Raw genomic sequence first — 23933 nt, 5'->3', positions numbered from 1 at the left:
AAAATAATCAGATGTAAATACAGAAAATGAAGTCAATGTTTTTCTGTTGGTTTAGCAGTGGTACTTTGCCCTTCAGCACTGTGCATTTAGTAAATACTCTGAGCAGGACATTCACAGCGTTTTCTTTCTGAGAAGAATAGCGTGTTCCCAATTGTTTAATGTTGTGGCTAAAATTCATGTTTCAAATACAAACAGAGAAATTTTATAAAACAAAACAAACAATTGGAGATCCCAGCAGTAAGAGCTTGACATAACCCAACTTCTCTCAGAGCTTCAAATGTCCCTCACTCCCCCTCACAGGCTGTGAGTCAGCAGGGGAGGAGGATACTTAGATTAGAAACACCAAACTGTGGAACAATCATTACACAAATGTTATTTTGGTTGCTCTTCAGATGCTCCTGCAGTTGAAATCTGCTAAATTAGGAGAACTGCAGTGATCAGAACCTCAGCTGATACCTGTCGAGTTCTGACTTGATGCTCCAAACTTGCAGTGCCACAACAAGGCTTTATGCCACCCAAAAATATGATTTATGACCCCCTTGTCACAAATAAGAAGAGGAATCATCATTTCAGGCTTCCTGCAGTGCTGGCACCGAGCACTGTCTCTGCTGCCTTTGGTTAGCTGGTAATTGGAAGACAACAGGAATCAGATCAAACAGGGCCCTGAAGCCCCAAGTTTCAGACCAGATCATCATCTGTGTAAACTGGCATGAGGTTGGTACATCACTGGGGGCACATTACAATACCAATGTCACTCCAAAACGGATCATTTTGCCTTGAAATGATTTTGCTATAACTATCAGGAGTCTTTGGTACACAGAAATGTCCATGCTCCAGTGATAAACATGAGCCTTGGAGTGACAGTTCTATTATTCAACCCCATTTTGCATTCCAAATATCCTCATCCTCTACAGATGCTGAGAATACTGTTTTGTCCAGCACCATCGGTCCCAACAGGAGATGCTCTGCAGAAACAACCAGAGAGGAGCCAGTGTGGAGCAGAAATTGCCATCTGAATTCCTGCATTATGCCCCAAACGCAACATGTGACGGTTGTTTCAGCCTTTATTAGCAGCGACACAAGGAAGCTTTTATCTTCTGTTTACTGGGATGGGAATAAACACAAAGAGTTAATATGTAACCATCCTTTTGTGGGTTTTTAAGGGCAGAGCCCTGGCCCGGGGGGCACTCGGGACGTCGGGGACTGGCAGGGATGCAGCCCCTGGCACTGCTCGGGTGCCTTGTGGCTCTGAGCCACTGCGCTCTCGCATCCAAAGGTGAGTGTCTTCCACTTGCTAATAACAATCCCATCCTCAGGTGGGAATGGGGAAACTGCAAACAACGGCATTTTAAAGCCTCTAGATAATCCCGGTCAAGTGCTTTGAACAGGGCTTTTCTCTGAAAGCTTTTCCTCTCTTTTTCCTTTCTATTCTTTCCTCTGTCTCTTCCTGTGGCGAGTGTACAAAAGCATAAAATGAAGGAAAGCAGAAGAAATGCTGAGAGATGTTGTGGGACTCAGGCTGCCTGGCTGCCAGGGGGGAACTGTGTGTGCCAGGAATGAGCCTGCTCCATCCCTGCTCACCCTCTCACCCCTCCATGCCCGCACTGCTCCTGCCTCACTTTTCTCCTCCTTTCCCCCACTCTGGGCACTGCCTCATGTCCCCTCTCCCCGTGTTTGCCATTTATTTCTCCATCCTGAGCTCTGTGTCCCTCTGTGCTCTCCCCTCGATGCCAGCAGAAGCCTCTCTCCATGTCCTCAGCAGGAGCTCAGCCTGCACCCTCCGTTCCTCTCTCGCTGTTCCCTCCTGTTCTCACCCTCTGGCTGATGAGATGCTCCTGCTGTCACCGTGTTAGAGCTGTTTGGGAAGCAGAGCTGTCTCATGGAACACTGGGCCTACCCCAGTGAACAGAAAAATCAGAAAAAAGGAAACTTAATTACAAGAAAAAAATACCTGATTTCAGGCAGACCCCCACCAAACTTAAAAATGAAAGGCATTTGTTTGCTTTGAAGTCCTTCTCACCCTATTTTGTCCAAGGTAATTTACTGTAATTGACTCACTTTGTGCACCACCTTCATAAATCTATTTTGAAGGAAAAGTAAATTTAGGTTTAAAAAGTGACACAAAACCTAACTAGGACCATTGGTAGAGCTCCTGAGGAGAAGAAGAACACCACATTTTTTTCCCTGCCTAATACTTACGGCAGCCATCAGCTGCCTCAGGAAGACAAAAGGACATCTCAGGGCAGGGAGATACTATAACTCATGACAATAGAGAATCCTCTGCTTCAAGCTGAGAAATAAAAACCACTCCAATTTTCTACCCAATCTCTAGTAAATTCCTTTCCTCCAGTCTGTCCCAGGCCACCAGAAGTGCTGTTTGCCACACTTAATGTAGACAAAAAGGTGTATGAAGTGGGTGAGGAAGTGGAGTACACCTGCCGGCCCGGGTTCATGCCCAACAGTGGGCAGAGGAAGTACACCTGCCTCCCGACGGGCAAGTGGGCCTTCAACACCCTGCTCTGCCTCCGTGAGTACCCACAGCAACTCCTGCTCCTGCCTTCATGGATCTGGAAAGGATATCTCAGAGCCCATGGGGGAATGGGATGGATTTGAACAGATCTTCCCTCGCTCGGTGGATGACAGCAGGGTGTGGAGGAGGGGTGGTGATGGGAAGGATCTTCCCATCCCTGTTCCACACCTGCCCTTCAGCCCCTGCTCCTGGATGGGGATGGAGATTGGAGCTGGACAGGGTGAACCTTCATCTGCCCCAGCCCAGCACAGCTTGCCCCCTAACAGCATGTGCTGCTTGATAACCCCTGCATTTATTGCACCCCTCAGAGGCATTTCCATCATTTCACTGCAGACAATTTACATTCCTCAGACAATCCAGTGTTAAAAAGATTTAGTCCCAAAAACTTGTATTTTGACAGACACATAAACAGCCAGACTTGTGGCATGTAGTACATGGGAATGGAGAAATGTGAAAGCCACCAGGATGAGCCCTTATTATCTACTTGTTCCCATCATAATGCAATTATTATTTCATGCCTTATGAGTTAATATTATCCTTTTTTGTATATATTCAATAAACAGCAAAGAGATGTCCCCCTCCTCCACCCCTGCAGAATGGGAAAATGGATTTTGAAGAGTTCCAGTACCAGAGTACTGTAACTTTTTCATGTGATCCAGGGTAAGTGTTCCCTTCCTCATGCTGCTAAATAAACAACCTAAATCACACTGTAGTATCACCCACTGCCATACACTGCAGGACAGAGAACTATACTGAAAACTTCACATAAAAACTCATTTACATATCACAAATCATTAAAAAAATCCTGACTGGTGATCCACCTCTGTTCAGTCTTGGCTATAACATTATAGAGCTTTGCTACTCCAAAAGAAAAGCCTTACAAATATGGAAACCACCAAAATAGCAGAGATTTTATGTAAAAATTTATTCTGGGATGCTTTCCCCTGCTTTTCAAATCCTCTTATTACATCATGAGATGAAATCCTACAGCAGAGAGTAGATAATCTCCATCAAAGTTATGCTGTTGGGCTCTGAAGAGTGGAAATTGTGTTTCTGTATCTTTCCAAGCTCAGTAAATGAAAACATGAGGTTAATCCTAACTTACCTGCAGTAAATGCACTTTTCCTCAGGGCTACTCATTAGCTTTAGGAAAAAGGATGCAATTAAAAAAATACTTATGGTAGATGCAGGGTAGTATTTGATAGTAGTAGGTATTTAATTGTACTTGAGTGATCAATGAAAGAGGGCTTACCTGGAAAATCACAGGTGAGACACAGCCCAGAGCTCACTGAAAAGTGTCAACAGCCTCAACAACTTCTTTCTGTAAAAGAGAAATGAGATAAGGAATAAATAAATTCAACTATGACAACAAGTGTAGCAATGGGACTCAATTTGATTTTGTTAATTCTAATTTACTGGTTTTCAGCTGTGTGATATTGAAATGCCAAACATATGATGGATATTTCTTTAAAACTCAGAGTAGATGTCAATAGTGTGAATACAGAGGATGGGAGATAAGTATGTAATATGCATATGGAAATTAAAATGTCTGGGATTAAAATATAATAATGCATCTTGGTGACTTTAGTTCTTAAGAGTACTGAGTTCTTTCCAATATTTGATCCTAATTGCCATAATTAACTGGGAAATCCTCCCAAGAAACCATAACATTTGCATTAGCAATCATAGATCAATATTTGCTATTTACATACATCCATAGTATTAATCAGTTGTAGAAATTAATATGTAAAACAGAATATAAAGTTGAAATGACAAAGCATCTTGTTGTATCAAGACTTCTGCCTGGGGCTTTACAATATTTGGATATTAACAGTTTTTCAGACATGATTCTAAACTTCCTCTGAAGTCAGGAATTGTTAAACTAGAGAAAGATTTCAGAGCTGGATTCTTATTTCTGAGAAATGACAGATCTTTGATTGATCTCCCTGCTCTGATAACCAGGTCTGTTTGTTTCCAGCTACAACCTCGTTGGCTCAAGAACGAGCCAGTGCATGGCAGACGGAAAGTGGACTGGAACTTTTCCACAGTGTCAACGTATGTGTTTCAATAAAAAACTATCCTTATTCCTATTCCAGAAATACTCCTTTCCATTGCTCAGAATTATATACAGCCTTATTCAGAAGTGTCCTCCAGCGCTGTGCAAAAGCTGGTTTGGGAAAATCAAGCACAATGCTGCATGTTTGGTTTTATATGTGTGGGTTTTAGAGAAATACAGTTTAAAGGTCTGAACAAAAGGTCGGGATCAGGGATGCTATTTACAGCTGGAGGTAAGATGCTTATCCACTCAAATTCCTCCTCCCTGTGTATAAAAAGAGGATATTGTCATGTCTTTGTGCTCAGGCAGGGTTTTACTATAACCTATCCTCCAACAACACTTGACTGAAAAGCAGTAATATTGTCTGAAAAATCCTGCAAAACTCATGAATTCCATATTCTGAGGCCCTTGACACTTTTAATTATGTTTTGCCAGCTATGATTCCACGTGGGTTCATTTAGTCTTAAGAATGCTGCTCCTCTGATTCTACAATTATTTGATCTTTAAGCCTTAATTTGCTGTGCTTTTGTAGCGGTGACTTGTGCACCTCCCTCGCTTCCGGAATTTGGGGTCCTCTCTTACCGCCGCCTAAATCCTGGAAACGTCTCTCATTTCCTGGACACAATCCTGTTTGAATGTGTCCCTCCTCTCGCCCTGATTGGGAATGAGACAGCCACCTGCACGGCCAATGGCACCTGGAGCAGCATTCCAGTGTGCAAGGGTGAGTAACTTTCTTTTATCCACACCAAAAAATACTCCTGAGAATTGCACATACAAAACTAAATGAAAAACAGTATTTTAATTTTGATATTTTAGTATTTTGTTTTAATACAGCACAATTATTCTGCAGCTGAATTCTGCAATCATTGCAGGGGATTGCTAACCCATGGCACATAACATGGGATTGACAAAATATTTGCTGCAGGTGTAAAGGTTATATAAACAAACCCTGCTAAACCTGGTGCACAGTGGGGAACCTGAGCCTGGCCTCCAGTGTGCAGCCAACATTTGATTCTAGGTGCTCACATTCACCTAAGAAATAGCCAACCTTACCCTCAGTCCGAAAAACTTCCTTGCTTTTAGTTAAATTACACCACATTTAAGTCATGTTATAACCAAAGATTGCAAAAGATGTGTATTTAAAATAAGTAATGTTAATTTATTCATTGTGGTTTTTAAGCTTTCCCTGGCTGTGAAAGAGGCTGCAATGAACCACCTTGAAAGTCTTTATACATTTTTCAGGTTTATAGCTGTCTTTTTGACCTGTGACACTGATAAAGCTTTGGGTTTGTTTTTGTCCCGCAGTTGTCACCTGCCCCACTCCAATAGGAATAGAAAATGGGTTCATAGAGTTTGCTGTGCGCAGGACGTACCACTACAATGAAAGTGTCAGCTTTGGCTGCCAGCCTGGCTATGTGATGGAGGGATCCAAGCATTCCCGCTGTGAGAACACTGGAAACTGGTCCACAAAGCCAGCCTGTAGAGGTGAGCACATCCCATCCCTTAAAAACCAGGAATCAAACTGAACTCTTCCAGCAGACCACTGCTCTGACTGTTGAGTTGCCACTGCTCTGTGGGAGAGCTGTGCTCAAAAGGAAGCCAAAAAAGGAATTGCAAGGCCCTGATAATCTAAGCCCACTCCCAACACTGAATGTTGCATGACATGATGTATCTGGATTCACTTCAATAATCAGCCATGTAACTTTATTCTGTCTGAGTATTTCCTCTCCTCTTCCTATTTCATGTCATTAGAAATTACACTGAGGCTGGATTTCCACTGGAAACTTTTGACCCTTCGCTTCAGGGTCTGAATTTCCTCAGCATTTTAATACCAGCAGAAGTTCTGTCTATATGTAGGATAATTTTTCATTCCCAAATGTCACTTATACAGAATTCTGATGAGATCTAATCTACCCCCTTTTCAAACCTGTTCCTTACAACGGATTTTTTCCAGCACCATGTAAAATCCCAGCTAAGAAAGCTGTAGTATTGTACAATGGTGAGAAGAAGAGAGTTCAGAATGACCTGAAGGATGGCATTATGCACGGAGAAACTGTATCCTTCTTCTGCAAGAACAAGGAAAAATCCTGTGCCTACACTGTAGATGTGGAGTGTGTGGATGGCAACTTCACCCTCCCTGCCTGTTTTAAAGGTATGAGCCAGGCTGCTCACAAACCACTGGGTGGGGTGGAAATTGCAGCTGCTTGAGTGTGGGGGACAATGTCATAATTCACCTTCAAGACCTGCTTGAGTGGCTATAGGAATTATTGGGTATCTGAGTTATTGGGTATTTTGGAAGAAAATGGCCTGAGGAGAGAATTCCCAGCAAGAATTTTCTTTTGGTTGTGTCAGAGCCCTGATTTAATTCCTATCCTGTTCTAGATGTTACTTAAAGATGTTACTAGCCCAAAGAAAAGGCCATTAAAGTATTCTGGCATTTCACAAATCCTTAGATCAGCACGTTTTTCAGGGATAAAAAGCCTGAACACTGCTGCAGGTTTCAGAACCTGACATATTCCTCGTATTCTGGTGAATTATTCCCACCTTATGCTGATCAGGAAAACACTTTGGACCGTGAGTGTTGAAAAGCAGCTGAGAGCTATGAGAAGGAATTGGTGCTGGAAGAACAGCCTCACAGGCATGAAGGCTTTTAGAATAAATAAACATTACCAACTTTGTTAGCAAGAGGAAATGTTTCGCATTTGTTTTGTCAATATTGCTTGCATAGAATTTTCCTTGTAAGTTTTATTTTTATTTGTAAGCGAAGGAAAAGCACAGCCATGCATGATGAAAACATCTCTCCTCACATTTGGCTTCTGATGCACATAGCTCAGCTTTACTAACACAGAAAATAAAGGAACATTTCCAACAGTTTCACTAGGATTCAAAGACTGACTGCTCACCTCGCTGTTGTTTTCAGCTGTCATGTTTCAAGAATTTAACCCAAGTTCTTCACTTGTCTCCAACAGAACGTGGCTTTTTTTCAAGTCTGGTGAAGAAAGACCCCTCAGACATGAAAGCATGTGAAGATGAAGCCTGAAGCAGAGAAATAACCCAGTACTAAATTTCTGCCTTACTGAGACAGAACATTCCACATGTGAGAAGAAAACTTAGGTCCTGTGAGTGTAACTTGGGTCTTGTAAATAACTCAGGTCCCGTGAGTGTAAATATCCAGGTGAACTCCGGATTCTGTGAATGCTTTCTTCCCTCCCACCATCCCCACCAGTCTCTTCCACAAGCTACAACACATCATTTCAGCCATTAACTTCCATTCTCTTGTCTCTGCCTTCTTCCAAATCCCTGCACTACTGCTTCTCTTTCCACATATCCAACATTTATGCAACTGTAAATGACTTCCTCAACAGCAGTTGCTTTACAATAAAGTGATTTTCAGCCACTAGTGTGTTCTTATTTAATATTATCTAATCATCAATCAGATCCTTTAGCTCTGGACAGATTTATAGCAAAAGGCCTTAATCATTAGTAATTACTGGGTTCTGATTCCATTACCACTCCCCTGTGTCAGGGAGTGGACCTTTAATTATAGATAGCAGAGGGTCATGAGCTTGGGATTTTCCAGAATTTACGTCAGTAGAAAGACGGAGATTTCCAAATGAGTTTAGAAGCCAAGTATCCAACCATGATTTAAACATCAATAGCATCAGATAAAGAGGTTTTTAATATCTCTAAAAAAAAATTTGCTTAAGTTAGTAAGACTATTTACATTTTTGAGATTCTAACTTCACCTGAAACTGTTTTAAACCATTGTTAATTTTTACCTCTGTTTCAATATTACGCAATATAATTGCTTCAGTTCTCTATCTTTTGCCTTTTTTTTTTTTTTAAGAGAACTGTACATCATTGAGCAACAGTTCTGATCTCTGGTCATTAAGTAGCTCTGAAGTAAATTATACTTTTAATTTGATTTATGATACAGGCAGCTCACTGGTATCATCCAGTCTGGCAAACTTTGTGCTTATGTCTGTATTTTCTTTCAGAAAAAGTAATTATAATTTCAACATACTAGAAAGTGATAGAGAAATATTTGTGGTACACTTATAATAAATTGTCATGAGTCATACAGGGTTCCCTCTGCAGTTTAAAAGCCTTTCTTTGATAAAAAGCATGAGCTCCACAGTAATAATCCACTGCAGAACTTTTAAAAGGACCATTTAATATTAAGATCAAGCTACTTGTAAGATGGTAGAGCTTCCATTAAAGAACTATGAACATATTCTAATTATATATATATTTATATTATTTTTGTAAGGCTGCATATGAATATTTTAATAGTATGACTGATATAATTCATCCTTATGCTTCCTATTTTTAAGGAGAGATTGAGGCAGCTATTATTAAGTATTTAGCACTTTGTACTCAGCAACAATTTAATTTTCTAATGCAGAGGCAGACAAATTTATGCAGGCAACAGAAATGGGTATTTTGTTGGTGCATCATGTGTCATATTTTGGTTCTAAACACGTTTAGGTGAGATCCTCAAATGATGTCTGCAGGCCAAGACACCTATAACTCCTAACACCTCCATAGCTCAGCTGGCAGGAGCCAATTAATTTGGAAATCCAATCTAAATGTGGTGTGGATCCATCTCTGGGATCAGGATGTTCAGGACAGTTGCTGAGATACCAAACACGGTTTAATATTAACTTGTGTTTCACAGCAAACCCTGTGAAGTTGGCGTAAGTAAGCTTAGCATTCACTGCCACCCAAATGCTGCTTGCCCCTGAAATAATTTGTGTTTTGCACAAAAACAGCTGCCCCAGGAAAACTGAGGTTTTTCCAAGGAAATGTTCCCAGTTCTACTTACCCATGCAGCAGAATAATGACTGAACAAATCGGCTGGCCCTGCTTCCTCGCTGGATGTGAAGCACTGGAATACTTGAAAGGATCACCCTTAGGAGTCAATGTTCACATGCTGAATTTATTATCTACTCTCCTGAAGCAAGAAGAGGGAGGAAAAAATATCTGTGACCTGTTAACTCTTTGAAGTAGTGAGGTGTTTGTGAATCACAACTTTCCAGACATGAAAGATTTGCTCAGAAGGGCTGAAAAATAACGTCTTGCAACTCAAAGTGTTCCAGAAGCTGGTATGAGGCAGTGAAACCTGCCTTCTTTTTTATTTTTTTTCTGTATTTTTGAGATGTTTGAAAAAATGCCTTAAGCTGTGTTCATGTTACTTGTGGCAACCTGCCGAGACAGTTAAAGAGATAAGAGAACATGGTAAAATGTGGTGAAAAAAAAAAGTATAGAATATGTTTTACTTAAATGACTGTATTTTTACAATTCAAATTGGGAATTTGTTCTGTATTCTGGTTGGGATATCTTTGTGCTCTGTATGTGTCTACAGTGATTTCCTCAGGAGGGTCAGGGCACATCAGTGCTCCTCACGTCCAGGCTGCAGCTTTGGATGGAGACAAGACCCCAGTCACTTCTTCAATATTTTATTTTTCTTTCTGTTTTTTTCGGACAGAAGTTGTGCAATTGTCAAATCACTTCAGGTAGGCTCCAACCTCTCCGGCCACCCTGCTCTGCCTTGGGAAGCAGACCCAGAAACTGGATTTATTCCCTCAGGAAATTTCTCCTGGAGTAGTGGTTCCAATCATTGATTTTGCTTGGCCTCGTGTTCTTTTTGATCATATTCCAGCAAATTCAGTTTTTCAAAGTACTTTGTGACGAGTATGACAAAGATACATTCAAATCTGAAGGAAACATGCAGAAACACAGCAGCTTTATTCTGATCTACCATGGATTTAACAGAGCTGAAAAGTATGCCGTGCTCCAGTATATATCAAATGCCAACTATTTGAAATTTGGGATTTTTAGCAGTGCCAGGGTCTGCCCACCCTGCCAGGGAACAATTCCTGCCCAGTATCCCACCTACCCCTGCCCTCTGGCAGTGGAAGCCATTCCCTGTGTCCTGTCCCTTCAAGCCCTTGTCCCCAGTCCCTCTCCTGCTCTCCTGGGTTCCTTTTGTGTTCTGGAAGGGGCTCTGAGGTGTCTCCAGAGCCTCTTCTTCTCCAGGTGAACACTCCCAGCTCTCCCAGCCTGGCTCCAGAGGGGCTCCAGCCCTTGGAGCATCTCCACGGCCTCCTGTGGGCTCTGTGCAGCAGCTCCAGGTCCTGGCTGTGCTGGGCCCAGGGCTGGGGCAGCTCTGCCCTTCAAATCGGTGTTTGAAGGAACAGCTCTGTCCCAGGGGTCTCAGCTGAGGGCCAGAGGGCCAGAACCTCCCTCTCGTGCTGCCCACGCCGGGCTCAGCGCAGGGCGCACGGCCGGGCCACGCTGGGCTCCTCTCCCACCAACAGCTGAATCCTTCCCCCAGGACTGCTCCAGCCCTTCTCACCCAGCCCGTGTTTGTGCTGGGGATCGGCCAAACCCAGGTGCAGGACTTGGCATCTCCCGTTTCTCCCTCGGAGCTCCCCGAGGCTGTGCTGGGGAGGCGTTTCCCGTGCGTGTCTGAGTGCATCCACAAAGGGGGTGAATTGGGGGAGAGCACTGAGCTCGGTGAATTGGGGTGACAGCACTGCTGGGCTGTGGTGACAGTCATCACTTCGGGCAGGAATCACAGAATATCCTGAGCTGGAAAGATCATCGAGTCCAACCCCTGTCCCTGCACAGACAGCCCAACAATCCCACCCTGCGCATCCCTGGCAGCCGTGTCCAAACGCTCCTGGAGCTCCGGCAGCCTCGGGGCCGTGCCTGGGGTATCATGCTCAGTGCTCAGCACGCTCTGGAGGAAGAACCTTTTCCTAAAATCTAGCCTAAACTTCCCCTGGCACAGCTCTAGCCGTGCCCTGGTTCCTGTCCCCGGTCACCAGAGGGAAGAGCGCAGTGCCCCCGAGAGCTGTGACTGCGTTCCCGCTGTGCCCCACCAGCACCTTCCTCGCACTCCTCAGTCCCCAAAGCTTTCCCCGTTCCTGGGGACGAAGAACTCCCCAGCCCACCCCGGTCCCACCCCCGCGGGCTGTGCTCGGGGTCCCCATGCCCCGCCTGAGGCCGCCCGGGCCGGGCCGGGCCCGGTCACCGCGGAAACGGAAACGCGCGGGCCGGGGCCGCCGGGAGCGGGGCCGGTTTGAACGTTCGGCCGCCGCCGCCGCCTTCCCCCGCCGCGACCGCGACCCGCGGCCCCCCGAGGTAACGGGGCAGGGCCCGCGGGGCCCGGCCGGGCAGGGAGGGCTCCCGGGGACACCCGTGTGCGCCCCGGGCCGGGGCACGGCCCGGGCTGGCCGCAGGGAAGGGCCCTGGGGCGGGCCCGGGCCGTGCGGTTCCGCTGGCAAAGGAACGCGTTCATTGCTGGAACGTGCCAGGAAAGGTCCCCGCTCTGCTGGGGAGTGAACGGCACGGGAGCCAAGAGCGCTGCTCTGTGTGCTGATGCTTCCTTCAAAACAGTGCTGACAGCATCTTTGCTCCTGTTACTTGTAACTATCGCTCTTCTTGCTGTTTTCCCTCCTTTCTTCCCCCTCTTCTTAAAAGAAGCTCCTCTGATTACAAGGAATACCAGGTTAGGAATGCGGTATCACACAAACGCCTTGAGGTGTTTTATACAAATTGGGTGTAATGAATATATTTATTGTGCGGTTGGCTATTCAGTTTCAAAGCTAAACAAGCACGTTCTTGTAGATTACACTGCCTGCCTGTTATTTACAAAGAATCTGTCTTAGTTTCGTGTTTATTTGACCATAACAATACATGTAGGTTCACTTCCTGTATTCTTCTAAGCACATCTTTGTGTGGCCTGAGATGAAGAGAGACAGTATTTGACCTTTTCTACATCAATGTAGTATTTGACCTTTTCTACATCAATGTCATTAATTTTGCAGGTTACTTTGTGTGCTTTCAAAATGAGCAGTGAAGACGAAATAAAGGAAAGCTTGGATGCGGAATTCGATCGCTTTGTTGTGGCTATGAAGCCCTATGTGCTTAACCTGCAGCATAGTTCAGGTACATATGGTAAAATGCGCATTTAAACACTAATAGCTAATAACAAAGTCCTAGGCACTGGCAGTTATTATGTGTAGTTGTATCACTTAATTTAGCCAGGCACTTCATCTCTGACATTACAAGGTACACTTTTGATGGGGAGGTTTGCACAACTTCTAAAGTTGGATGTTTTCTGTCTTGTTTTCATGATGTAAACGTGCTTTTTCATAAATACATTAACATCTACCTTTAAAAACCTAGTTCAGTGGAAACTAAAAGCTTGTAAAGGGCATTGTTTTTGAGATAGCAATTTTTATTTTTAATTATAAAGTTGTTAACATTTGTTCAGGAACATGTAATAATAGGAAGATCAATGTGTAATAATAGGAAGATCGATTAATAAATGGTGTTGTATAAGTCTAATTTTTACAACAAGCTGGTTATTATTAAATGCACAAACCCTACAAATTAAGAGCTTTATGTGTAAACATTTAACCAAATGAATAATTTCCTTGTCTGGTAGCAAAGCTTGTGTAAATAGAGATTTATTTTTTTAAAATGGATGAGGATTTATTGTGTATTTAAAGCTCATGCATGCTCATGCAAGCTGTAAGTTGTAGTTTATGGCAGCTCTTGCAGTGAGTGCAGAATTCCTGGTGTTTCCAATTCCATGCTGTTTCCAAAAATGATGTAAACTTCTGGTAAACTTGAATTTATAGAAAATGCTTGTGAAATATGTAAATTTGAACCATTGTTAAAGACTTACTTTAATTCTAAGTATTTAACCATTTCTTTTATTTGCTTTGGTCATTTGGGAGTTTGTTTTGTTTTAAACTTTGGTGTAGAAGGGAGAAACCTACAAAATTGGTGACCAGTGATAACTTCTCTTTTCTTCATGTGTTTGATTTGCTCTGAAAATGTATAGTGACCACGTATATCTATATTTGCAGACAGAAAAAGATGCTCACTATGGATTAAAAAACTCTGCAAACCCTCAGGAACAGGCATAGGAATAGTGGGAAGGGAGAATCGAAACTTGTATGCAAAACTGTTGCTCCACATGCTGCAGAGAGGAGTTCTGGATGGTCCCTTCAGCCAAAAACCAGAGGAGGGAATGCTGAGAACTTTGCCTGCCTACATGGTGAGTGGCATTTCTTTATGAGACAAACTTGCTAAAATGTATCCTGGAATTGCTTTTCCATCTTAGATTTGACACAAATGTGGCAAATGGTTCTGAATGGATTGAGTGGAAAACTGCCTGGGATAAATAAAGGCATTTCTTGTAACTGATGCTCAGAAAACCTTCCAATGGGAAAAACTTTTTGTGACCTGTATTTTCAAAATTCTGGTTAGAAGGCTAATGAAAATAGGTGTTTGAAGGAACAGAAAAGTAATCTTTTTCTAGTTCTTTTGAAAAACGTAATGAAAGGCCCTGGAGGCTTTCTTTTGTCCTAATCAGTAGATATCTCTTGTGAAAGGAAAATTGCTCTTGAAAGTGGTAACTTCAGTAGGCTGAGAAGACTATAGAATTCACACAGACATTGTTAAAGTTCCAGTTTGTTTTCTGAGGAGCTGAATATGCTGTGTCAACCCTTGGCATCAGCTTCAGTGATATAACAATGCCAGTTTTTGCTACAATTACCCACCCTGTAAGAAATATTGGAAAATATGTACACTGTTGCTGTGGATTCCCATGGGCTGGGAAGGTGGCATTTGCACACCTCTCTGACTTCACTGGAAAAGGAGTGTTTCTACTGCAAGAAATGACATCAAGGGTGTAAAGAATGTGTATATATCTTCTCATGTTGATTTTGCACTTGTTCTCATTCTAGTCTGTTTATTTTGATGAACCAATTTCACCAAGATTTCGGAACAGCAGCGCTGACTGCTTACCTGAGTGGGTGGTGGGAGAGCTGGGAAACCATGACAGTAACATATCCTCTGTGGAGGGCTCATCTTCAGCAACACCTGCACATGGGTAAGGTTTCTGTCTTTGTTTCAGCAATGTTTGATTTGTATTTATTTATTTAATAGGTGTAGGCTCTGGATGTCTCTGTTTGTATGAGTTTATTGCACTCCCTCATGGACTCACCATCAGTGTTTGTGCTTTATATACAGAAACTCTGGGAACAGCTTCAATGTAATGAGAACTTCCAGACTGCTCTGTTCTTACTTTTCTCCATTATGTCTTCTTCTCTGACTTCTTTACATCTTCTTCCATGTCCCATCCCTCTATCCCCTTTTCCTTCCTCTTGTCCTCCTCCTCCTTTCAGTTCCAGACACTTAATGTGGAAAGTCAAAGGCTACATCTGTAGTCTAAGGCCTCAATGGTGAAAGCAGCTGTTTTATCAAATAGTTTTTAATGGCTTTTCCCCTAATAAATTAGAGATATAAACAAGCATACAGATGGTAGATTTAGGGGTTGTTCTATGATTGTTGCTCACAGGTTTTTTAGAAGAAACAGAATAGTGGCTCCTTGCAGATACGCAGGTTTTACTGAGCAAGATTTAGGTTTTTGATTTGCAGCAGCCAGTGAGCTTAAACCTCATCCTGGGTCCCAGGCAGCTGAGAACAGAGCTGTTTACAGCAGGGAAAAAGGGGTGAAATGTGTCATATTATTAAGGCTCGTTTTCCTGTTGGCTTAGAAAGATGTCCCTGCAGTATTGAAGGAGTGACAAGCTGGTCATTTAGATACTTGGAAAACTTCAGCTCTGTTCTGTCCTAATTTGTGAGAATCTTAGGTAAATTCTAGTTTAATCTACCATTCTTAAGTATTTGCTTTCTGGATTTTCTTACTTAGTGCAACTTTGCACTGATTATCAAGATCTTTTTTTTCTTTATGTGTCTGCATTTCAGTCATGGATGGAATTTCCACTTGTTTGCCCATTTTAACATCAACATAAGTTATTGCTTAACCTTTCTGAAATCCTTGGTGAAGGAAGCACTGTTAGACATGGAGTGAATATTAGTCAAAGCTCAGTAGGTGCTATACAAGAAGTGAGTGTTTGCTCTGCTTCTGGTTTTGTTTCATTGTGTTAGAAGTACATTTTTAAGTTTAGTTTCAGAATTCCAATGCTTTTTTAATGTCTTCGCTTACATCTTTCATACATGGCCACCATTAGCTGTTCTCTTGTAGGCACACAATTTTATGCTGTTTATCCTCATTTTTCAGTCATGTTTTTAGTTTTTCAGCAGTGATTTGGACAAGTGACAGATGGACACTTGCAAGTTAAATCACATTAATATTGAGTATCATGCAACTCTTCTGTATCCATTAACTGTGTGTAATTCTAACAATCATTTAAGAAGTTACTCTTATGTCTGAGGTCTCTTTACCTCCTTTTTTGAGGATTAGGGGCTCTTCTGGTTGCTTGCACTTGTGCTCTGTTAAGAACTTGTGGTTTTGATAACAGACTTGTGGTTTAAGAACCAGAGGCAGAGAATGGAGAATTTCCAGATGAGTTATGATATTACTGCTTTGGGCTTGGTGTTACAGAGAATTGTTGGGAGGAGCTGTCCAGATACCCTGAATTAAAAGAAAAAAAAATAGATTTGACATTATGAATGCAAGGAGTACATCATGTTTTACAAATGTTTTTTGAGACATTGGATGAATTTTTGTTATTGTCAGGATACCTGGCCTGGGTGTGACCAGATTGTGTCAGCCCCTGGGAGCAACATCAAGTCAAAGTATCACTCTGGGTGTTAGCAGCAATAAAATACCAGCACAACTCTCCCCTTTTAGGCCAAATTAAGCACACTGATATCTCTACAAGGCCATATTTGTGGTATAAAAATACACCTTATTACTCTGAATTCCTGACTTGTACTGTCAGCTGGGGTGGGATTTACATGTTCCTCCCTCTTCATCCCGGTGGGGCTGGTCCCCACTTGAGGTGCACTTCCACCTATTCCCTCCCTTCTTTCCCATAGTTTTTCTCTTTTGCTACCTGGTTCATAGTAGAATATTGGGAATTTGATGTCTTTTCCCACTCAGTGTCTGAACCTAAGATTCAGCTTGGCCTGGCAAAGTTCCCAAAGTCATTTTTGGTGTAGTGAAGGTTTATTTCACTTTTCCCCTTTTATCCTGAGGGAATGAAGTAATGCCTACATTGGTGATCAGTGTGGTTCCCAAGACTCTGATGAGTTCTCTGGAGACCTGCATTGCAAATTATTCCCTGGACTGCAAATTATTGCATGCCAGGAGAAGCAAGTAAATGTAATTGAATAATGTTACTGGTTTAAAGGACTCTGGGAATTAGAAATCAGATGTACAGGCACAGCTCTGCCAGTGAATGATTGAACCAAGAGTGGGGCTGTGTCTAAGGAAATCTGAATTTGTGTTGGAAAATGTTGATAGTTCTGTAGGTTACATTAATTAATCTTCACAGCAATAAGAAACTTAATTTCCTTGAAAATTTTGCAGAAAAATACTGAAGGTAAATATTTCAGCTGTTTTGTTTTGAAAAACACAAAATATTTACATATTTAATATGTACTTAAATGTGACCATGTTAAGATACTACCTATATCCAACATATAGATCCTGTTTGTATTTACAGTTTTGGATGAGCAATCAGTGCAGGTGACAATGTAATATATTAAATATTTCTGGATGTGCATTTTGTAGGTAGAGCCAGCAGATGGTGACCGAGTTCCACTGTATTTGTCTCTCTCCTCTGAATGTGCACTGGGAAAACTGAATCCATGGGCATGGAATTTGTGCAGTTGGATGAAAATTTTGCATTCTAGACATGACTCAGTTCCTACAACATATTCTCAGGGCAAAATAGATAATGTCAGTGAGACATGTTTGAGTAACTACTTGATGTTCTTTATCTCAAGATTCTCTCCTTTCAAAGACCCAAAGAGAAATTCTTTTCATAGTGATTTTTATCTTGCAATGCAGATAATTCTGTGTTGGACAATTTTGACTTTTCTATATGAAGTTGTTTTTCTGCCTGCATAAAAACCTTAGGTAGACAAACCTTACTTGCAGATTGGGGTGTGGGTGAATAAATCCAACCAGCTGGGGCTGGAAAGGTGCAGCTTAATTTTGAAATGTGAGAAGTTTGGTTTGAGAAATGTTTAGATTGGTTTGGACAGAAACCTGGGCTTTCTGACCCTGCAGGAAAATTCTACTCTGTGTTTATAGAGTGTGCCTGAAAACATTGTTAAAGGTTAGTGTAGTCATTCTGGACCAGGAGGAATCAGTGAGTTTGCCTCACTTTGCTCCTAGGAGGAATATTTACTAATCTCATTTATTAGCGGCAAGTTTCTGCCTCCTCCTGTGCCCACTCCCTGCTTGGGATGGAGCAGGAGGTCACAGGATGATGTCAAAACTCTGATCATCCTTCACTCACCTGCAGTGGGAGGAAAAAGATTTAATCTTGTGCTTTTTGGACCTGACTCGTATTAGCAGGAGGCTGGAAAAGGGAGTGGACAGGTGGTACACACTTGATATGAGCAAAATTGTGTTCATCCTTAAAAATATTTTCAAATTCTGTTTGTACTATCAAGTAAAGGAGCTTCCTTTTCAGTTCTTCTTCAAAAGATCAGATACAAAACTAAGAATGCATCTAGACTTTTGTCCTCCCTTTGGTCAAATGGAAAATATTACAGGTAGCTTGGGTTGGCTTGTGTATTTGTTGATATTCCTGAATCTCTGAATGACGAGGGCATGAATTCTGTTTTCTTTCATTTTGAACAATTGGAACTTTATTGCATTGTTAGGTAACCTGAGTATTGCTCAGAAAGGAAATCTGATAAAAGGGCAGATTTACTCACAGGCAAAGATTTATCTCCCTTTAATTAAAGGTAATTTTGTGTCAAATGAAATCTTAGTAAGAAATGCAAGAGGCAGTCATTGTGTTATCATATTCCTTTTGATCTTTTTTACCCCTAAGACTTTGCTTATCTAAACTATTTACTGCTTTGTAATTGTTATTGTGCATCCATACATGTTGTTTATATGGATTTATTGGTGCTGGAAGGGAAGGTAAGCTCCCAGTTGTTGTATTTCTCTGTTCCCTGCTGTTCTGATGAAAGCTGGGGCCCTGTGCTTGGTGAAAACTTTGTGTTTGTCTTCCTAGAAGTGACTGGTTTATATTGTACATCCAACAGTTGTTGTTCTGTTCATAAACACTTCATTCATCTCAGTGTCTTTTTGGCATAGCAGCCATCTCATTTGCTGCCAGATGGAAAGGATGGGAGGTATTGGATGCTCTGATTTGATTTTAATATTAAATGGCCAGTCATAGGAAGGTGAAGGGACCAACAGGAGTTTTTAATTACCTTAATACCTGTGGAGGATGTGCTGAAAGGTATTTCACTACTGTTTTGGATCTTTTGCTGTATCATTCCATCTCACAAATGCTTATAACTTTTACTCTATTTTGTTCTTTTTCCCCCTGTTCTGTGGCTGAGAAATGCCTGTGACCAGGTGCATCAGTGACAATTCTCTTCACCTATCTTCTGATCTGCAGTTCCCTTTGTTCAAGTGTTTTATTTACAACAATAGCTTTTCCAGAAAATCCCTGTGCTGGACAGAGCACTTGGTCCTGCTGTGCTTGTGTACTGTCTTGTGGGCATTTCTTTACCATCCCCCATAAATCCCACTTTAGTCCATAAAACAGAAATGAAATGAAACCAAGATAATCTTTGTGACTTGTTCCTCTCCACCTTAGCCTTTCAAGCCACTGCCCTTGTACAGAGCTGTGTGTGTTGTTCTTGCCCTTTGTGTGTTATAGGACCATTTACCTTGTTCTAACCTATTTTTTTGCTCATAAAAGTCTCCCCTATGGTGCAACCAACCACCCCCTTAATTCCTCTTTCTTCTCTGAGTCACTGGACTCCATCTTAAGTTGTTTCATACTCTTAGCCATTTTGTTTCAAAATGTTCTCTTAGATCAGCCCTCTCCTTAGCTTGAATTTATCCTAAAATCCTTTGGGAGATGTTGGGTCATGTAGTAAAAGAAAAGCAAAGAATACTTTTTAAAGTACTGACACTCACACAATATTTCTAGTGGGTTTTTTGGTGTGGGGTTTTATGGTGGTGTTTTTTTAATGGAACACTTATGGCTTTTTTCTCTTTTTTCTCCTTTTTTTAATCTTTCCATCTTGACAGTTATTTTGTTGTGTATATTTTAGCCGATTCTATTCTGTGATTAACATCCTTTGTGTGCACAAGTTGCTGAAAATGAATTTTTCTGCTTCCTCTTGTCATTAATAACAGGGAAAGATTCAGTGAGAAGCCACCAGCAGTGTCCTGTTGTCTGCTTTCTCCTCACCGGACAGATGAAGATGACCTAGGCACGTCACTGTCTGTAAGATGCTTCTCCTTTTTGTCCTAAAGCTTTGCTTTCCCTGAGATGCTTTTATATATCCCTGTAAAGCTGTTATTTCCTGCTGTGTGGGTCATGATCCCTGTAAAGGTGCAGACATTTGGGAGGGAGTGATAGGGAGGACTAAAGCTCATCAAAATCTGTCCTCTGCAGTGTAGGGGAAAAGAATTTCTTGTAGGATGCTCTCAGTTCATCTTAATGCTTGACCTCTGTTTAGTGTTGTGTTTTCAGTGTCTGCTGCATTGTTTTCCCCAGGCTTGGCAATGTGCCTGCATTGACATCATCTTGTATTTTGCAATAACAGATTAAAGAAAGCTGCAGAGATGCCTCTGGCTCTGTTCAGTAAGGGTTGACCTCTGAAAGAGTGAATTTTGGACAGTTTGTTTCATCAGACTTTCCCCAACGAGCATTTTGACTGATGAAAGGGCATTGAACAGGCTTTGTCTGAAACCCTTTGAGTCCAAAATATTCAATGATGTTTTTTATTTAATTGCAAGCTTTGCACTGACAGTTACTCCTGACAAATGTATGATACCAAGAAATGTGCTGTTTACCTTCCAAAATGTGTTCTGTGGCTTTGCAGTGTCCTTCACCACACCTAGAACAGCCCTCACCCCTCCGTGAACACTGAATTTCCTGTTTGTTCCTCCAGCTCTGCCCACGCTTCATTTTTGATTCCATCAGATGAATAGTTTAGAAAGATTGCAGCTGGGCACAGTTGAGAATTTATGAGGACATGAAGTGCAAATAGGATAAGCTGGAAGCTCTTTTCTGAGGAAATTTGTGTTCTGCTGTGCATCTGGAATAGAGGATTAGCAAGGGGATGGTTTATCAGGGCAGGTTACAGGTGCTCAGTGGGCAAAAATCAGTGTCTGTGCTCTAGGCTCTGATTGCTGTGAATGGATTTATGTGTGTGTTGATTGTATGTATACAAATGGAATTTAAATACAGAAATGCCATAATTAAAAATAAAACCACATGCTGGCTTTACTACATTTCTCCTTATTGGTTTCCTGTTTATTTTTACTTCAGGAAGTACTCCTTGTGGAAGAGTTATTGTAAAAAAAAAAATTATATTCTTCAGTTGAAACCTGGATTTGAGGCTTTAAAGTTTTGTGGGGGAGTTTTGCTGCTTTGATTTGTTTATTTTTAAGATTTATTTTTTTTTGTTATTGCTGGCTCTGCTGCAGCTTCCAGGTCAGTGTTAGACAAATCACTGCACTTCAGTGTTCTTCAGCTCCATATACTGGATTCTCCTGTGATTACAGCTTTAAAAGGGCCTTTAAGTGAAATAATCCTCTCTTGCTTTGTCAGTTTGATAATGTTTGGCTGGCTGGAATGAACAATACCTTGTTCCATTGTCAGGGAGGGATGCACAGATGTTCTGCCATCACTCAGGCCCAGGTAGAGGAGCAGGGAGACTTTTAAGAAACATTAAGAGCTGCCTTAACCAAGTGTGAATTAACAGCAGCCCAAGCTCTGGTCACTGGCTGCTGGTGACAAATGAGATTTAAAGAAGGTCCATACACAAACCTCACTTAATGAGACAAAATCATTCAGGCTTAAATGTTGATTTTCTAAATACCTCAGCCAAGGAAAATGTTCTCTACCAGCTTTCCCCATTAGATACATTAAATGTTGGTAGTTACTGTTATCCCACAGGAAAAACTTCCCTTCTGAGGGATAATTCTTTTTGGAGCAGAAATAACTACAGCCTGGCTGGGTGCTGGAAATCAGGAATACCCTGGAGCTGGGCAGCAGCTGCTCTGTCCTCTGCTTTGATAACCATCCCTGCTTTGCTGAGGTTTCCTTTCATTTTTAAATCAGTTTTTTAATAGGAGGCTGATCAGGTGATCTCTGAATTTTGGCTTATCCCCAGAACAGATACTGTGGAGATGAATTGATGCCTGAATATGGAGTATTTTGGGTTTTTTAATAAAGTCACCCTCTGTAAAGGAGACCATTGCTTTGGTAATAAATAAAGAAGAACATTAAAGTGGAGGGCCAGGCTAATTTATCCTCTGAACTGCTTTCTCAGCCCAGTATCTTCTGGAAACTGAGCTGTTTAGGTGAAAGCTGTCAGAAGTATTGTGACACTATTAGGAAGCTCAGTGTAGCTATGGCTAGGACAGTGAGAAGTTTGATTTTGAATTATGCATCTGCTAGCAATTCTGATATTTTTTGACTTTTTTTGTGTTCTAGGATGATCAGCAGAAAAGAAACTTTTCATTGGATGATGATGACCTCGAAGCACGACTCAATAGTTGGAATCTTGGGGTAAAATAAACTGAGTACTTTATTTATTTATTAACTTGCAGTGAGCACTTCTCAGTAGTGTAGTTTCCTTTCTGAGCTTAGCCAGCAAAACTTCATGTAGGAATCAGTCTTTTAGAAATGACTTGCTTGGGCTTGGAAAGGTTATTTATGAATGTATGAAAAGAAAATGTTAAATTTTATGTAATAATAATCTTCACACCTTTAATATGGTTACTCATAAATCAGGCAAAATAATGGCTGCTGGTCAAAACCAAGTCTTACTCTGGTAGAAATTCAGACTAATTCTTGATGACTCTGTAGCATTATTTTTTACTTATACTTGTATAAATGAATAAGAGTTTCTGTGTTTATTTTTTTAACCAATACAGAATTTGCAAGCCATTAATACAACTCAGTTTTTTTTTTGTTCAGTGGCCCTCCTTTTGAAAGGAGGCTTTTCTGTATGTTCATCTCTTTCTTTCCCTTTTAATAATTCAAATTTGTCAGTCTTATAAGACTTCATTCCCTTTGGTTGTATTTTCTGTGGTATTACTCCATGATAATTCTAAGGTGACTATGAAGTACCTCTTCTCTGTAGCTGTATTTTAATGTATTTTTTCTATTGTGTTGTTTTGTCTTTTTTGTAACCCTTTCATTTGTACCACCAATTCTTTAACCTATTTCATTAGGATTAATAACCTTATAGCAATTTAGTTTTATTAAGATCACTTTGATTTTAACAGGGAGATTTCTTCTTTCTTTTCTTCCTCCTTTTGTGCTTATTCTCACAGGTTGAAAGCTCACAGAGTTGCAACCAAAGTTAGAAGTGATGAGAGCAAGTTTAACAAAATAGCTCAGCCTTGTTTTTTCAAACATAGTCACGTATTTTCATGTTGTCATTTGAATCAGCTGCCAAATGATCTTTATTCTTTCTACACTATTGTCAGTCCAGAGGGATATGACAGCATTTAAAAATCTGGCCTATTACACTCCAGGTTTTTCATGGATGTCCAAGTTCTCTTCAGTGCAATCAGAAATGATAACAGAGAATATGAATGGTTTTCTGTCCTTGGTGTTTCTCTTCCCTTTTCCAAGCTGAGGGTGGACATGGGTGAAAGTGTCAGCATTGTACAGGTGCCTGAAACAAAGGTGCCATCACTTGCAGATTTTGGATATTTGGGCTGTATTTATCCATTGGATGATATGAAGCTGTAATACCTTGAGCTTTTAAAGCTTCTCTAAGGGGGAAAACTTGCTCATGGCCATTTTACAAATTACACCAACTGATGCTGACAAAGGATCTCTTTATATCCTCCATTTTTATATCAGTGTCGATCTGCCTGCCTGCTTATCTCTTATCTCTGTCATTTTATTTGTATTTTATTTCTTTTCCTAATTGAAATTCCAGTTTGCAATCATGTTGTGTTGATAATGGCTGGTTATTAAACTGTGATGATCCTCTGCTGATACGGGAGCTCCCTTGGATAACAAATTGGCTACCGTGGCACATAAATCAGTTTTTCAAGTCTCCTCTCCAGGGATGGTAATTAAAGAAGTCGCTCATGAGAGACTTTGATTGCCTGATAAGACTTGTTGGGAGTTACCTGACAAAGAGGATTGGAGGTTGTAAAAGAGAGGTCTGTGAGGGGTTGTGCTGAACAGCGTTTCCCTGCTGTGGATCACGGCCTCCAGTGGGTTCTGAAAGGGTCAGGAAGTTTTAAGTGGAGTGTCACACTAAAAGAATATGTCATTGCTAAAAATAAAAAAATCCCACTAAATGATGGCAGCCCATTGGAATCTGTAAGGTTTGAGT

General features: G+C 41.3%; 2 protein-coding genes across 10 annotated transcripts in view; both read left to right on the top strand.

Moving 5' to 3' along the window:
• The first annotated feature begins 1170 nt into the window (after window positions 1-1170).
• On the top strand, window positions 1171-7983 carry APOH (apolipoprotein H). Of its 3 annotated transcripts, none has more exons than XM_015646126.2 (8): window positions 1171-1276; window positions 2351-2527; window positions 3094-3190; window positions 4509-4585; window positions 5119-5307; window positions 5892-6071; window positions 6541-6738; window positions 7556-7983. In XM_015646126.2, the coding sequence occupies exons 1-8, from the start codon at window positions 1213-1215 to the stop codon at window positions 7624-7626; spliced, it is 1053 nt and encodes a 350-aa protein (XP_015501612.1). In that variant the 5' UTR covers window positions 1171-1212; the 3' UTR covers window positions 7627-7983. The 3 variants fall into 3 exon arrangements, with proteins under 3 accessions (XP_015501612.1, XP_015501613.1, XP_015501611.1); XM_015646125.1 differs by having other exon boundaries at window positions 1198-1276; window positions 2333-2527; XM_015646127.2 differs by lacking the exon at window positions 2351-2527 and having other exon boundaries at window positions 1194-1276.
• A 3710-nt stretch (window positions 7984-11693) lies between these two features.
• CEP112 (centrosomal protein 112) overlaps window positions 11694-23933 on the top strand; it is a 155513-nt gene continuing 143273 nt past the window's right edge. For 5 of the 7 annotated variants that reach the window (XM_015645755.1, XM_033518638.1, XM_033518640.1 and 2 more), the window contains exons 1-6: window positions 11694-11735; window positions 12422-12542; window positions 13472-13662; window positions 14354-14499; window positions 19756-19846; window positions 22067-22141. In XM_015645755.1, coding sequence (XP_015501241.1) covers window positions 12443-12542; window positions 13472-13662; window positions 14354-14499; window positions 19756-19846; window positions 22067-22141 — 603 coding nt within the window. In that variant the 5' untranslated portion in view covers window positions 11694-11735; window positions 12422-12442. Of the gene's footprint in view, window positions 11736-11891; window positions 12020-12039; window positions 12103-12421; window positions 12543-13471; window positions 13663-14353; window positions 14500-19755; window positions 19847-22066; window positions 22142-23933 lie in introns of those variants that run through there. The other 2 variants (XM_033518636.1, XM_033518637.1) reach the window with 2 other exon arrangements.

The sequence above is a fragment of the Parus major genome, chromosome 18 (assembly GCF_001522545.3).
Source record: "Parus major isolate Abel chromosome 18, Parus_major1.1, whole genome shotgun sequence".
In the NCBI taxonomy this organism is placed as follows: domain Eukaryota; kingdom Metazoa; phylum Chordata; class Aves; order Passeriformes; family Paridae; genus Parus; species Parus major.
The sequence above is the reverse complement of the archived record's forward strand: the minus strand, read 5'-3'. Positions and strand labels throughout refer to the sequence as shown.